Source organism: Nelumbo nucifera, chromosome 3, assembly GCF_055504915.1.
Source record: "Nelumbo nucifera cultivar China Antique chromosome 3, China Antique-T2T, whole genome shotgun sequence".
NCBI classification, from domain to species: domain Eukaryota; kingdom Viridiplantae; phylum Streptophyta; class Magnoliopsida; order Proteales; family Nelumbonaceae; genus Nelumbo; species Nelumbo nucifera.
In genome coordinates this window covers 101,878,417-101,893,577 of record NC_142651.1, presented here as the reverse complement: position 1 = coordinate 101,893,577, position 15,161 = coordinate 101,878,417, and the positions used below count along the sequence as shown (strand labels likewise).

At 38.7% G+C, this 15,161-nt stretch overlaps 1 protein-coding gene across 1 annotated transcript; it reads right to left on the bottom strand.

The window, feature by feature from the left end:
* Positions 1–1,673: 1,673 nt before the first annotated feature.
* On the bottom strand, positions 1,674–2,504 carry LOC104598995 (flowering-promoting factor 1-like protein 3). Its single transcript, XM_010261351.2, has one exon. The coding sequence runs from the start codon at positions 2,320–2,322 to the stop codon at positions 1,984–1,986; it is 339 nt and encodes a 112-aa protein (XP_010259653.1). The 5' UTR covers positions 2,323–2,504; the 3' UTR covers positions 1,674–1,983.
* Positions 2,505–15,161: the final 12,657 nt, after the last annotated feature.

Below are 15,161 nucleotides of genomic sequence, written 5' to 3'. Positions count from 1 at the left end.
ATCTTTAAAATATATCAAATGAGCTCACGACAAACTACAACACACCCACTTTGGATTTTTTTAAGTATATAAGTCGAATTGGTTCCACAAGGTTGTCGGCAGTCATTAGTCGATGCCTCTGCAACTCTGCAAGTGGGTTACCTTCCCAAGAATCTTCACCTTTACCCATCTTTTCCGCCATTATTGAAAGATTGAAACAAAGATTTATTAAGCACCACCCAGTACTCCTTTTATTTAATAAGTGCATCAATGGGTTCTTGTGTAGAGATTAGAGAACATGAATGCAGGAAATTCAGAGCTCGGCTGGCCTCCTGCTTGTGATTGTGATTGTGTAGAGTACATCAGTATAATGTACTCTTCATACTCAGTGCTACCACCCATATGATAATAAATATTTTCAAGGGTTCAGGCATCAAAATCAAACCAATGAAAGTACAAAATAGCTAGCAAACAGGAATATTTGCTTTCTCCCATCTTTGGTGGATAGGGCAGATCTTGTCTTATCTAGCTCCTGCAAATCCAAATCCTTACAGAATTCTCTAAAGAAAGATCTATTATCTATCTGATCGGTGATTACTCAGAATGATGGAAAATTTGATGCAGAGGAGGAGCTCGGCATTAATGGTCCTCTGTTGAACACGTTTGATGAGAGTCACTAGTCTTATCCAAATTGAACACGAGTTGAGTGGAGCAAATATTTCTTCTGTAGCCAAACAAACAAGCCTCCAAACTCCAATCAATGTTTTCTTTTTGTCCATTTGCCCAGGCCACCAGTTGTGTAAATGGTCTTACTTACTCTAGCGTTTACAGGTGGCGGACATATACGCAACAGGTAGGACCCACTATCCCTTGGAAGTTGGGACCCAAACAATAATAGAAGTTGCAGTGTAGATGAAATTAAACCAGTAGATGGGGTGCTTGGTTTGATGTTTGACCTTCACCGGCCACCCCATCAAATTCTAAGTGGGGGCCGTGGGGTTGGGCTAACCCCTCATTCAATTGAGCCAAGAATGGTCTGTCACTCTGTTGTGCTCTGCCACATGGAAGCCATGTTTGTTGCAGGGATGGGTAGGACGGTTGTACGTACATCTTCTCTTTTCTCAGAAGTCAGAAGGTGGTGGTTCTTCATTTATAAATCCCTCGCTCATATATGAGACTGAAAACACAAACAAATCCCAGATTTGTTCTTTATTGGAAGACAGGATTTGATTATCCCCGTCCCTCTCTCTCTCTCTCTCTCTCTGACACACATTAAACAAACATTAAAGTATATTCTTCAGTCTTCAGTACTTTGTGCCTCTTGGTCGACAAAAGAGTCAAATTTGCTTTCTTGTGTATTGGTCTTGATGGCCAACAGTCTTCAAATATGACATACATGAGAATCAGGAATTTGAATTAGATTTATCAATCTATTGGGCTGTCGCCAACCCAGTCCCCAACTCTTAATTCCCCTCCATTGTTATATATACAGTGAACTATAAGAACAATGCATCCACATCTCCATCATCAACCACATGCTCACATCACCATCCATTCTTTCATAAATAAATCAAAATATGCTGCAATTGAATGGCTTCCCACATGCTCATAATGCTTCAAATTAAGCAACACTGCGTGTAGCTATTGAGATAGTATTGAATATGTGAAATGAAAATGGAAGAAAATATCACACAGAAAACCAGATAGCCCATATTTCATTATTTATTTGCTCAATATATCACTCACTAATAACATTTACAAAACGAGAGGAGACTAATCAATTCAAACCCCAAATCTATCTAACTCCTCTCTATATGCTCTAGCTATATAATATTATAATTTATAATTACTTTCCCCATACATACGCCATGCATGCCCACTCACTCATAAGAAGAAACCCAATAGCAAAAAGAGATAGAAAGAGAAGGGAATAAGAGTGCAGAGAAGGAGAGAGAGAGAGAGAGAGACAGGAATGAGTGGTGGTGGATGGAAGAGATGGAGCTACTACATATCTCTAACTTGAAAGCAGTTACGGTTCTTGACAACGATGTCATACATGTGCATGGACTTGAACTTGGTGAAATCTCTGGGGAGAGAAATGAGGTGAACTGTGGATCGCTTGTGGAACTGGAGAAGGTCTGGGTCGTCGTAATACCTCTCCCATCCCAACTCCAAGAGCTTGCGCTCCAGAACGGCGTAGGACGTGATCACCTCATTCGTAGGGCTGTGAACCAGAACCTTGCGCCGGGTGGTCGACCCTTGTCGACTCCCATCCAGCGACTCTATCGCCGGATTTTCCACCAGCCGAACCACACCGTTCTTGAACACCCACACCCCAGACATCTCCGCCCAAACACAGACAAGGAGAGAGAGAGAGAGAGAGCGAGCGAGCGAGCACCACCACCAATCGGCAGCGGACGAAGCTCAGCTCTGCTCTCTGAAGCAAGAGAGACACTAACAATGAGAAAGTAGGGGACTCGATCGTGGTCGTGGTCGATGATGATGGGATAGGAAAGGCAGAGCCTTGGTGGGGTTTAAATAACAATCCATATAGAGAGAGAGAGAGAGAGAGAGATGTTCACACTTGAATACACTTTCGTTTTTGAAGCCGTTGAACGATGGACAGTGCCTAGTAGTAATGTGGGGCCTACGCCGTTTGGGTTTCTGTTGGGACGACGTAGCATGGAAATGGATATAAGTTAGGGTTCTTGCCCCACCCTATGACCCTACTACGTACAGGAATCTCGTTGGAAGAGAATTTTATAGAAAGAGGCACGCAGGAAATGACACCCAGTCACCCAGTATTAGTGTTGTATCACTGTAGCCATCAGAAGGGTCACCGTCGTCCGATCTAAGGGTGTCCCTGGACCGTCGTCCAGTCCAAAATCAATTTGGATGGATTGGACGGACCAATACATATTGAATTGGATCAATCCGATCCAAAATATTTATTAGATTGGATTTGATGGTCTGTTTTTAATAAATTTATATTGGATTCGATTGGATTAAGTTAATACCCGTTCTATTTATTTAAGATAAGAATATAGGTGCCAATGGACTGGGTTTGAATCAAAACCAATTTAAATTAAAATGAATTTGAACAGATTACACGGTGATCTAGACATTAAATTGGAATGATTTAAAATGGTTCATAAACTTGATCTATTTATAATAGACTCACATTGGACTAGATCAGATTGGACCAAATCCAGTCCAATTGACACCCCTACTCCGATCTTCAAGCGCGAGCGAGAGTTGATGTCATACATAGAGCAATCTCGAATCCTGTCTGGGTCATAAGGACGCGTGAGATGGATACTCCATGGTCACATTGTCTTGGGCCTGGGCTGGCTTGATTCTGAATCCATTGTCTTTTATATATAAAATGCTACATATACTTAATATTTTATAATATATGATATATATAATATACACACAAATATTGTTTTTATATATTCTGTAATACAAAGTATTGTATAAAATATAAATTATATGTGTGAAATTATATTGTTTATATAAAATATATAATGTAATATAAAAAATAATATATGTACATATATAAAATACTTATAATTAAATACGAGATAGGCTGAAAATGATCACCCCGACCCGGCGGTCCATGACGAAAACTCACAAGTAGGGAACATGTTTCCATCCCGATCCATTGTGTGGTTGTAATGTATTATGAGGTGGGTGTGAACAAGGTTCAAAGTATCGATACGTATTAGCCCGTATTGATACATATGGGCCGATATATATCGTGCCAATGACTTCTCAATATGCCCCTCTAGGGACTGTCTTGGATCAGATACTGGTTCAGAGGGTAGCTGCACCTTAAACCGATTCCTCAAAAAAACTAAAAAAAAATACTGATACAGGCCTATACACCCTACCGGCCTGTATCGGTATAGTGGCCTTGCATTATCGATACGTTTTGGGTTAATCAATACAAATATGTGAGAAATATGTATATGACTGTGATTTCAACTGAAAACAGTGTATGCGTGTAAGAAACATCAAATTTGACACATTTTAATTTTAGCTAGAAATAACAATTTGTATTAATTAACTTAAAAGATTTTGAAAACTTTTCAAGTAGAAATATATCTTAATACAAATTTGTATTTATCAGCCCAATAAGCAAATACCTCCTTAATTCCTTATTTGTAATTAATTTTAATTAAAAAATATTTATTACAAAACGGATCTTATGAGAAAGAGAGAATATATTATATATAATTTCACACTTATAATTTATATTTTATATAATACTTTGTATTATAGAATATATAAAACAAATTTTGTCTTGGTTATTCGAGCTCGGCTCACAGGAATAGTATTAGACTCGAGTTCGATTCAAGCTAGAGACTTGAGAGCTCGGCTCGATTGATAGCTTGCAAGTTCAAGCTTGGCTCAGCTTGAATTCGACTATAAGTCAAGTTTTTTTGAAAAATAAAAATTATGTATAAAATTATTATTTTTAGACAAAAATAAGAATTATAAAAATTATTTAATATTATTCATAAAAAATAAAAATGATTATAAAAAAATAATTATAAAAATATATAATATTATATATACAAAAAATAATTATTTACTATTATACATATATACATGTATATAATAAAAATGATTTATTTAATATTAATCTCACGAGCCTCATAAACCGATTTTTATTGAACTCAAATTTGGTTTAAAACTCGATTTAAACTGAACCGAGCCGAACTCGAATAACTCATGAAAGACTCGACTTGTGGCCACCCTACGGAGGACCGAGGGGTTGAAGCTTAAAATGGATGTATAATGGTTACGGAATCAAATTTTGCTGCCATATCTGGAAAATTGTGGAGTGCACACTTGAAAAACTTTTTAAAGTTCCATCCTGATTTTTCCAAAATTCTGAACAAGCTTTTCAAGTGATAATATAATAATTGATTTTTCCAGAATTCTGAACAAGCTTTCCAAAATTCTAAACAAGCTTTTTCTGGTGGGGCCTGTGAAAAGGAATTCGGGTTCTTGCAGTTTTTTTCAAGAACAAATGTGGGGTTTTTCTGTATTTTCAGACGCCTACTTGTCGAGTTGTTGATCATTCCACCCTTCTTTTTGCCTCGCAGTTCGGAACGAAGTGACCCCAAAAGTGGGGAATACTTTGATGCCAAATTCCACCACAAACGACGAGTCGGATACCTGCCCGGCTGCCCCTACCTATTCCAATGGGGCGGGTTTTTTCTTTAAAAATGGATCTTGGGTATGGATGGGTTAAATAGGATTTTTTTTTTTTGTTTAAAAAATGGGTCTTGTGGGTTTGGGATTTTACAACCCTTCCCGACTTGTATATTGAATTTTCTAAAAAATATCTCTAATGCTTATTATTAAATCATTGTTGTAAGGAATACAAACTTTTGTATTATATGTTTAATTTAATGATGTTTTGAATCTTATGTGAATAAAAGTTGATAGTTTGTTTTTTTATATATTGCAATCAAATAATTAGAACTTTTGATGTTTGTTAATATCATTTGCTTTTTATATATCAAGAAATTAGATGTGGGTTTTGGTTCTCATCTTTGCCCACCCTCAAATGTAAGGAGGGTAGAGTCAGGGAGGGTTTCGCATTCTTAAGTTAAAAGAATGTTAGGATCCTAAAAATCCAACCCGATATGAGTTCTGGGAGGGTATCAGTTGGGTGATTTAGGGAGGCAGGGAGGGTGGAGAATTTACAAAATCTTCCCTGAACTCACCACATTGCCATCCCTACCCGAAACACAATATGGGTGGTTTATTTCATGGACTCGACTATGATACCAAAAACAACTTGTAACTAGTCAACTGGTACCATGAAAATGGTAACCAATAAGGCCCTTATTTATCAAATTCATAAGGGGGTTTTCTTACATACATGTACTACGGTTTTTTTAATACACTAGCAAATGAGTACATGGTTTACACATGGCAATTTTAGATGATGATGACGATGAGAAAAGTGATAATGTGTCCAAGTTTTTTCATAATTCTTTTATTCTTCTATGTGTATAAAAATAATTCTTATTTATCACATTTATTTTTGTTTAATATAATGAATATATAACATTAGAGATATGCCCAAATGTTTCTACAATATTTTTGTATTTTTTATAATTTTGTATATATATATATATATATATTATTTAATTATGACATCAAAGGTTGACAAATTTGATTTAAAAGGTTAAACTATTGACTTGCCACCAAACATAAAAATAATTTCAGCTTCAAATCGATTTCAAATTTTGTATTCCATTTTTATCATCAATAAAAAAATTCTATAAAACACACTTATTTTGCTTTAATACGATTAATAAAAAAACATTATTGATGTCCCCAATTGTTTTCTATAGTATTATTTTATAACTTTTTCATGTTTTTATATTTTTTAATTTTTATTATCTAATTATGACATCAAATGTTAACACATTTAACCCGAAAGGTTAAATTGTTGACCCACTACCAAATGGGAACATGATTTCATTTTTGGGTTGGATTTAAATTTTATACTTCATTCCCATCATCAATCAAATCAGTTCTTATTTACCACACTTATTTTTCTTTAATATGATTAATTAAAAAATTAAAGATGCGCTCAATTTTTTTTTATATTTTTATTGTTATTACTACTAAAAGATTTTTTATTACTTAATTATGACATCATGGGTCAACATTTGACCAAGATGGTTGAATTTATTTTCCCACTTGATGGAAGAATAGATTTATTCTTAGGTCGGTTTTAAAAAAATGTGGGCTTTATATTGTTAAAGTTATTGAATTTTGATCTAATTAGGATTTTATGAGAAGTAATACTTCAAGCATAAGACTTAGTAAAAGGGAATTAAATAAGGTAAAAAATAGCAGTTCAAATGTTTTCACAGCTTTTTTCAGCCATGTATTGAGAATATCTCCGTACTTGTATGTTTTTATTCATGTAACATATTCTCATGCATAGCCGCAAGGGGCTGTGAGGACAGTTTTGTGAGAATGAAATCCCATTTCGTATTAAATATTGAGGGTCTATTTGGTTTGTAGGAATAGGGGTTTGGAATCGGAATTGGAATGGGCTATTCCGATTCCAACTGTTTGGTTGGGTGGAATCGGAATCCCATTCCCGTTCATGTTGAAATGGTATTCCCCCATTTGAGGGAATGGTCATTCCCTGCCCCTCCATTGGGAATGAAATCTCATTCCTGCTGATTTTGATTTTCATTCCCATTCCTGTTTGAACCAAACAGACTATGGGAATGAACCATTCTGATTCCGATTCTGGAGGATTTCAATTCCGATTTCGATTCTGATTTCGACTATGAACCAAACAGACCCTAAATATATGAATGGCCAGGATTTAACGGTCCTTTTGATTCGCAATCAGAGTTGGAATCAGAATGGTCCATTCCCATAATCTGTTTGGTTCAGACATGAATGGAAATGGAAATTAAAATCAACAGGAATGAGATTTCATTCCCAAGAGAGGGGCAGGGAATGGCCATTCCCTAAAAAATGGGAATGGGATTCTGATTCTGCCCAACCAAACAGTTGGAATCGAAATATCCCATTCCGATTCCAGACTTTATTCCCACGAATCAAACGGGGCCTAACATTTCGGTGGACTCATAAGCCTTTCCTAAAGCATTTGAGATGGGCCCCATACCGAAAATACACATGTTTGCTTGATGAAAAGCCAAAATGCATATGTGTGCCCATATGTTATTTTCCAAGACTGTTAGAATGAAACTATTCCAAGTAGCTTATCCAACCATTGCAGCTTTTCTGAAGCGGTTCAATTAGAACATAAGTGGTGTTTGGAACCAATATTGTTTTTGAGAGGCATTTTCTCAGAAAATGATGCAACATAGGCATGTCATTTTCTTTGAAAATGTTTTTTTTTTTTCAAATTTTCTATTTGGTACCATTGCTGTTGATGTCACATAAGCATTTTTTAATGCCATGTCAATATACTGTTAGCAATATTTGAAAAAAAAAAAAGGCCAAAATTTCAAACTATACCTTTCCTGATTTTTAGTCTGCAAGTTGAGAAAATGTTTTTCGGAAAAAAACAACTAATCAAACATGATTAGGTGTTTTCCAAAAGAAAAATGAATTCCAATCGTGACACTGATACGGCACCATTTTTTGATGAAACCACATTAATGCCAAATACCTACTTAAAAGGCCTCTCAAAAGAGTTCTCAATCAGACAGTGACACAAATAAATTGTGTACGTGAAACTTAGGAAATAGATTCTCCTTTTTCCCTTTCTTTCTGTTGCTTCTTTTTGTGCCATTAGCTAGTTACCTATGCCTATCTATCTACGAATGAACTCTCTCGATAAATGCAATGCACTTAATTTTAAGGTGGTGAAGATGGAACAGGCCAGATCAAAGGGTCGGATTGTCGAAACAGCTGCTAAAAGTTGCAATATAATTGATTGAATTTGATTCCCATTGAGTTAGTGCCCAAACAAAGAATACATAATTTTTTTTCTTTCGGGTGTACGCTATTTTCTCTTTAGCCAGCACAATTGTCTTGCCTCGCTAGTTTGCTCCTCGATTTTTCTCAATTCCAATATCTCTCTGCGGCAATACATTTCACCTGGTCCACCACTTTAATATCGTCCCCAGACAAAGTCAAAGTTACCTGCAACTGCATGGGTCATGGCTTGTCACCATCACTACATTTCCTGTAAATCAATTAATCAATACTCAAAATGAATTACATGTTAAAGAGTGTTGGGTGATGGTTGAGTTGGCCAAGTGCTTATCTCCATGGTTGTCCCCTTTTAGGATACGTCGGCGCCATGAATAATGGAAGAGCATTACTAAGAAGGAGTATTCTGTGTAGACAATGAAGCGAACTCCGCTGGGGAAGAGGAAAACTCCCAAAGACCTCATCGGACATCTTCATCCCGACAACCCTGGGAGCCCTATCCATTTGGGACACGGACACCCAACTACAAATAGGTATTCCCCACTCGAGGTAAGGGACATTTTTTTTGGAGTATTGCGCTATCTGAATACCTCTTTGCACTATCTCTTCAACCTAGACCAGCGCTATTTCCACCTGCTTGACCTGGGGAACAACTCCTTGAGCCTCTAACATATTCTCCTAGTTGTAGATCTCGGTGCGCGGCTTCATCCTTCCACCTCAGCCCCGTCTAAACAGCAAGACTATCTGATTGTGTCCTTGGTTCGGAATACCTCGGATCGGACAACATCATATTGGTGCCGTCTATAGGAAATGTACAAAAAATCATTTCCCAAACCCCTTTTCGTGCACTAAAAGCAACCATGCCTAAAAACACATCCGACCACTCTGGAGCCCATTCCCCATCTTGGAGATCCCGCTCACTTCACCTCGAGAGCCCCATCATCAGACAGCGGTCGACCCCGCACAGTTCCTCGCCATGTAGCAAAAATTCGATCGTGTCCTCACTATGATGAGACATTGGGACAACCGGCACACGCCCCCCAAGCCACTCACCCTGCCACGTAGGAACCTACCACGGTCGGTCCTCGCACCAAGGACTCCAAAAAGCACTACGCAAGTCTGTATGGGCCCAATCCGACCGCAAGCAACCGCAGCGACCCAAAAGACTTGACTCCCCAGCCCGGCCTCGTGCGCATGACACCCGCAGTAGATCCTATCACTCCGCTCGAGTGTTGGCAAAAGAATGGCTCAGCCAACATTTGCACTAGCAACCAATCTTGATAGCAGAATCTAACTCGGTTAGAAACTGGCTTGCGACTCCAAAAGTGGAAAAGTCCATAAATGAGGTCCTAGCCAACAGAGATGTCAAGATCAGAGAACTGAGAGAGCGGTTGGGTGAACTGGAATGCATCCAAGCGGATAGAAGTGTGGCTCCTCCGAAGGCTCGGTCCTCAAAGCAGTACCACACCCAGCCCATGAAGGAACTTCGTCCAGGAGATCGTTGACAAGCTTCCCCAACCGGTTGATGACCCCCTTAGTTCGAGAAATACGATGAAGCTTCGGACCCCAACGATCGCATTGAGAGGTTCAAGGCAATAATGATGCTACACGGCTCCTCCAAAGGTCTCATGTGCAAGGCTTTCGTCACCAACCTCCACGAAGTCACCAGAACCTTGTATGTCTCATTTCCTCTGCGGTCCATATCCTCTTAGAAGCAGTTGGAGATGCATTTCCTGGTGCAGTTCACCACCAGCTAAAGGCACCGGAAGATGTCGACCAGCCTCATGCAAGTACAACAAATGAGAGAAGAGACCTTAAGGAAATACTTGGTGAGGTTTAACATCGAGGCCCTTCAAGTCTGGACTCTAAACCAGTCGGTGGTTGTGACCGCCATCATGAGCAAGTTGCGCTCCTCAATGTTCAACTTCTCTTTGCAAAAGAACCCTCCGCCCAACCTGACCGCGCTCATGAAGCATGCACAAAAGTATATGAAGGTCGGACCGAGACACCAAGAGGCAGGATCGTTGACCTGACTGCAGGCCAAGGACCCTGCCGCCGACGTATCACAACTTCACTCCACTCAACGCTCCGCGGGCCGACATATTAATGCAAATCTGCAACCGCAGCTTCATCAAGTGGCAAGAGAAGATGAAAACCCAGAGAAGAGCTGCATCGCACCGACGAGCCCCCAGCCTGAGCTCCCCTGGTCAAGTTCATCACCGTCATCTCAGGCAGGACGACCCTTAAAAGGGGAAACTAGGCGCCGAAGACCTACTCCGAGGAGCTGGAGTGTCATGACTGAGATGTACTGACAACAATCGACACCGAGCATTAATGTCAACCAGGCTATACAAATTCAACAAATAAAGAATTTTCTTCAAGCACAAACGACCAAACGCCCACACACAGCTCGGCTGAACTCTGCGCTGACTAACGGTTGCAACGCAACTACAACCTCATGAAAGACCTGACCGACCACAGACGGTCGAAGCCAGAACAAGCCCCCAACGGGCACCACGAGAACAATGTCCCCGCCACATAAGGGCAAGAGGACGGCCATCGAACTCCAAGCACCCTCCCAACTCATAGTCTAAACAAAGCTAACCGATGACCACAGCTAGCCCAATCAAAAAGTGTGAAGCTCTCCAAGACTAGGTGCCACTAAGCTCCCCGACAACGTTGAGAGCTCGGAAGCACCTCGCCCAACGAAGGCTGAAGACCTCGTCCAACATAACACCAAGGCCACTAAGCCGAAGACCTCAGCTAACGAAGACCAAAGACCTCAGTCAGGATAAGACCAGGGTCACTAAGCAAAGACCTCGACTGGCAAGAATCAGAGCTAAAAATCTCGGCCAACATAAGACAGAGGCTACAAATCTGAAGACCGAGGTCAATATGAAACTGAGGCCATTGTTGTTGATTCCACATAGGCATTTTTCAATGCCATGTCAATATACTGTTTCTAGCAACATTAGAAAAAAAAAAAACAAAACAAAAAAATGCCAAATTTCAAACTACACCTTTCTTGATTTTTAGTGCACAGTTTGAGAAAATGTTTTTCGAAAAAAACGACTAATCAAACATCAAGTGTTTTCCAAAAAAAAAAAGAATTCCAATCGTGATAGTGATATGGCACCATTTTTCGATGAAACAAATGCCAAACACCTACTTAAAAGCCCTCTCAAAAGGACTCTCAATTAGATAGTGACACAAACAAATTGTGTTTGTGAAACCTAGGATCTTTCTCCCTTTCTTGTGTTGCTTGTTTTGTGCCATTAGCTAACTACCTATGCCTATCTATCTAAGGTTCAAAGTATCAACACATATCGGGCCGATACATATCATTTCAGGAGCTCCCTGATATGCTCCTATAGAGGGTGTATCGGGGTTCTAACCGATTCAGGAAGTGGAGGAGCCTTAAACCGCCCCTGAATCGGTTTTTAAAAAATACAAATGTAAAAAAGAATATATATCGACCACTTTAATTTTCCTCCATTCCAATATTTCTCTGTGACAATACATTTCACCTGATCCACCACTTTAATGTCGTCCCCAGTTACCTACAATTGCATGAGCCATGGCTTGTCACCATCACTACATTTCCTGTAAATCAATACTCAAAATGAAGCACATGTTCAAGAGTGTTAGGGTGATAGTTGAATTAGTCAAATATGCAACGTGGTGATCTCTATAGCCGCCCCTCTCAAGCCAAGTCGGCATCACGCGTAATGGAAGAGCACTACTAAGAAGGAGTATCCTGTGTAGATAAGGATGTGAACTCTGTCGAGAAAGAGGAAAATTCTCAAAGACTTCGGCAAACGCTCTCATCCCGACAACCCCGGGAGCCCTATCCATTTAGGATATAGACACCCAACTACAAATAGGTATTCGAGGTAAAGGACCTTTTTTTTTAACTGTACTCATTGAGTACCTCTCTGTACTATCTCTTTGGCCCGGACTAGCGCTTTTTCCATCTGTTCGACCCAATCACATCCTTCTCAATTCTACTAACTTGAGCATCGAAATATCTATCCAATGAATAATTTCTCAGCCTTTCTCCTGGTTACTTATCTCAATGTGTGGCTTCGTCCTTCCACCTCGGCCCCGTCCAATTGACTGGACTATCTGATTGTATCATCAATTTAAAACAACTCAAATCGGACAACATCAAAGAATACTTCAATTATGGTGTATTAATTAATATTGGTTGTATGTTAAATTCAAGTCTTAATTAATTATATTAAAATTTGCTTATTTTTCATTGACTTTATTTTATAAATTATATTTTCACGTTTGTACTTATGATCACTTTCAATCAATCACGTATTTTGATGCGCATGGTATACTTTGCCCATATTGAAGCATTAATATCGTATCTTCATCAATTTCAACTTTATTCCAACAACACTTGCACTTTGCAACGTCACAACACTTGCACTTTGCAACGTCACGAATATCAGCTCCAATCTCAAAACAAAGTAACAAATTAATCTATCACTCAGAACAAAAACAAAAATAAAAATTCCATGAAATAATGGATGCATAAGTTCGTCAGTTCCTTTTGAGCACGCCATTATTAGCCATCCCAAACAAAGTTATACAACCCAATACGACAGAATTCAGGATGTATCGATGGTTTGGTACTTTAAACCTCATTCTTTATTTTATTTTAAGGATTTTCTTTCAAAATTTCAGATCAGGGATTTTATGTGTTTTAATTATTAAAATAATTTCTTAAAAACCCTATTACATGTATCCCGATGTAAAAGATACAATATGATGTGCTTGATATTGCGACATGTTGTATGGAAATTTTGAACTTTAACCTAAAATTCTAAATATCGATATAGGTTGATACGCCAGATGAGAGACTTCACATCTCCCCCCACAAGGGGCCACCCCTTGTTTATATATACAATAATAAAATGATATAATATAATATAATTAAAAATAAAATTATATATATTAATATATTATATAATTATTATATACATATTATATATTATATATAAATATATATGGGTCAATGCTAGGCCCTATTAACACGTAAGCCACCCGCAGCATGGCCCGCTCAATAGTGCCAGCCCATGGACCTGAAACCCCAGGCCTGACACAGCCAATACAACCATGCCATAACTGGCATGACCTACAATCTGTCCTACCAGGCCACGAACAGTACGGCTCAATTTACACCTCAATTATTTCCTGAAAATACCTTTATAATATGTATCAAAAACCCAAAAATATAATATGATACACCCACCCTATACGTATTAAAATATGTTGTATGATAATTTGAACCTTGGATCGAACCTATTGGAATCAATTGTGGAGATAAGGAAGATCCTACCATATCTGTTGTTGATTGTACATATTCTATGCCCTCCGTACCTAAATTCGGAGAGAATTTAGCTAAAGTGGAAGGAAGAAATTTAATTTATTATCAAGGGAATATGGTCTAAAGGGAAAGGGGGGAAGAATTGCTTATCTTTCCAAGTTTTTATATGCTTAGCTTTTGATTAAATGGAGAATAACCATTTACAATAATTATGGGAATAAAGCTCTCTATCATATTGCCATTTGGAATGCAGGAACAATTCGATCATATGAGAATCTGTTGATTGGAACGTGTCGTCGTTATAAATTGAGGCAGATCATATTATAAAGATAGGTTCACAATAGAAATCATTAAGCAGACATTGATCATGCATGTGTCATTTGTGTGGTGCTTGTTTGTGATTCCTGATTCTATTTCCTCAGATTCGGTTGTCAAGGACCCTATAAACCGTGTTTGAAAATAAAAATAAAAAAGTTTTCTTCTCCCTCCTCTCCTTGTGTCACACCAACAATACTAAGGGTCCGTTTGGTATGCAGTTGGAATAGAAATTCTTCAAAATTGGAATTGGAATGGCCTATTTTCATAGTCGGTTTGGTTGAGACAGGAATGGGAATGGAATTGGAATTAGTATGAATGGGATTTCATTCCCAAGCGAGGGATAGGTAGAGATGTAAATTGGGCCATGCTGCCTATGGCCTGGCACAGCACAGCACGATGGTACATGGGCCATGCTAGGCCCGACACGATGGTATAGGCCATGCTGGGCCTAGGGTTCTAGGTCCACGGGTCGACATGACATGACACAACTATTCGTGCCATGCCACTCACAACCTACGTGTTGGCACGACCCAGTCCGCGGCATAGCCCACCTGATGACCCCCTGTCCCTAACGGCTAGCTTCAGCTTTTTGGGTTTTTTCTTACAAAAATACCCCCCTCCAACAGCTATAAACAACTATATAGGGAAGTATTTATGTATTTTGGTTTTGGAGGACGAAAGAATGACGCAAATGCTCCCCAATAGTTATATAATAGCTAGTTTGGGGGGCATATTGGGTAAAGTGATAAATAACTTTACATTGGCCAAAATACACCTCCAACAACTGAAAAACAACTAGTTTTTAGGGTATTTTGGGCATTTGGATTATTTTCAATTCCTATAGATAGCCCTATCCTCCACTATTCTCATCACACCAATTCAACAATTCTCTTAATCTCTTCTCTAATTCTCATATTCTCTCAAGTCTCAATCTCTCAATCTATCATACATTCTTTGATTCTCTAGTTCTCAACTTTAATGAAGTTTCAACAAGAAGAAGGCATGCTCAACAGCTCAAGTATCTCATGTTAGCAATTTGGGAGGCTTTGACTCTTGGAGTTGAAAGGTTTCA

What these genes read in the sequence shown, in the direction of transcription:
- LOC104598995 (XM_010261351.2), bottom strand. Translation starts at nt 2,322, where the DNA reads ATGTCTGGGGTGTGGGTGTTCAAGAACGGTGTGGTTCGGCTGGTGGAA.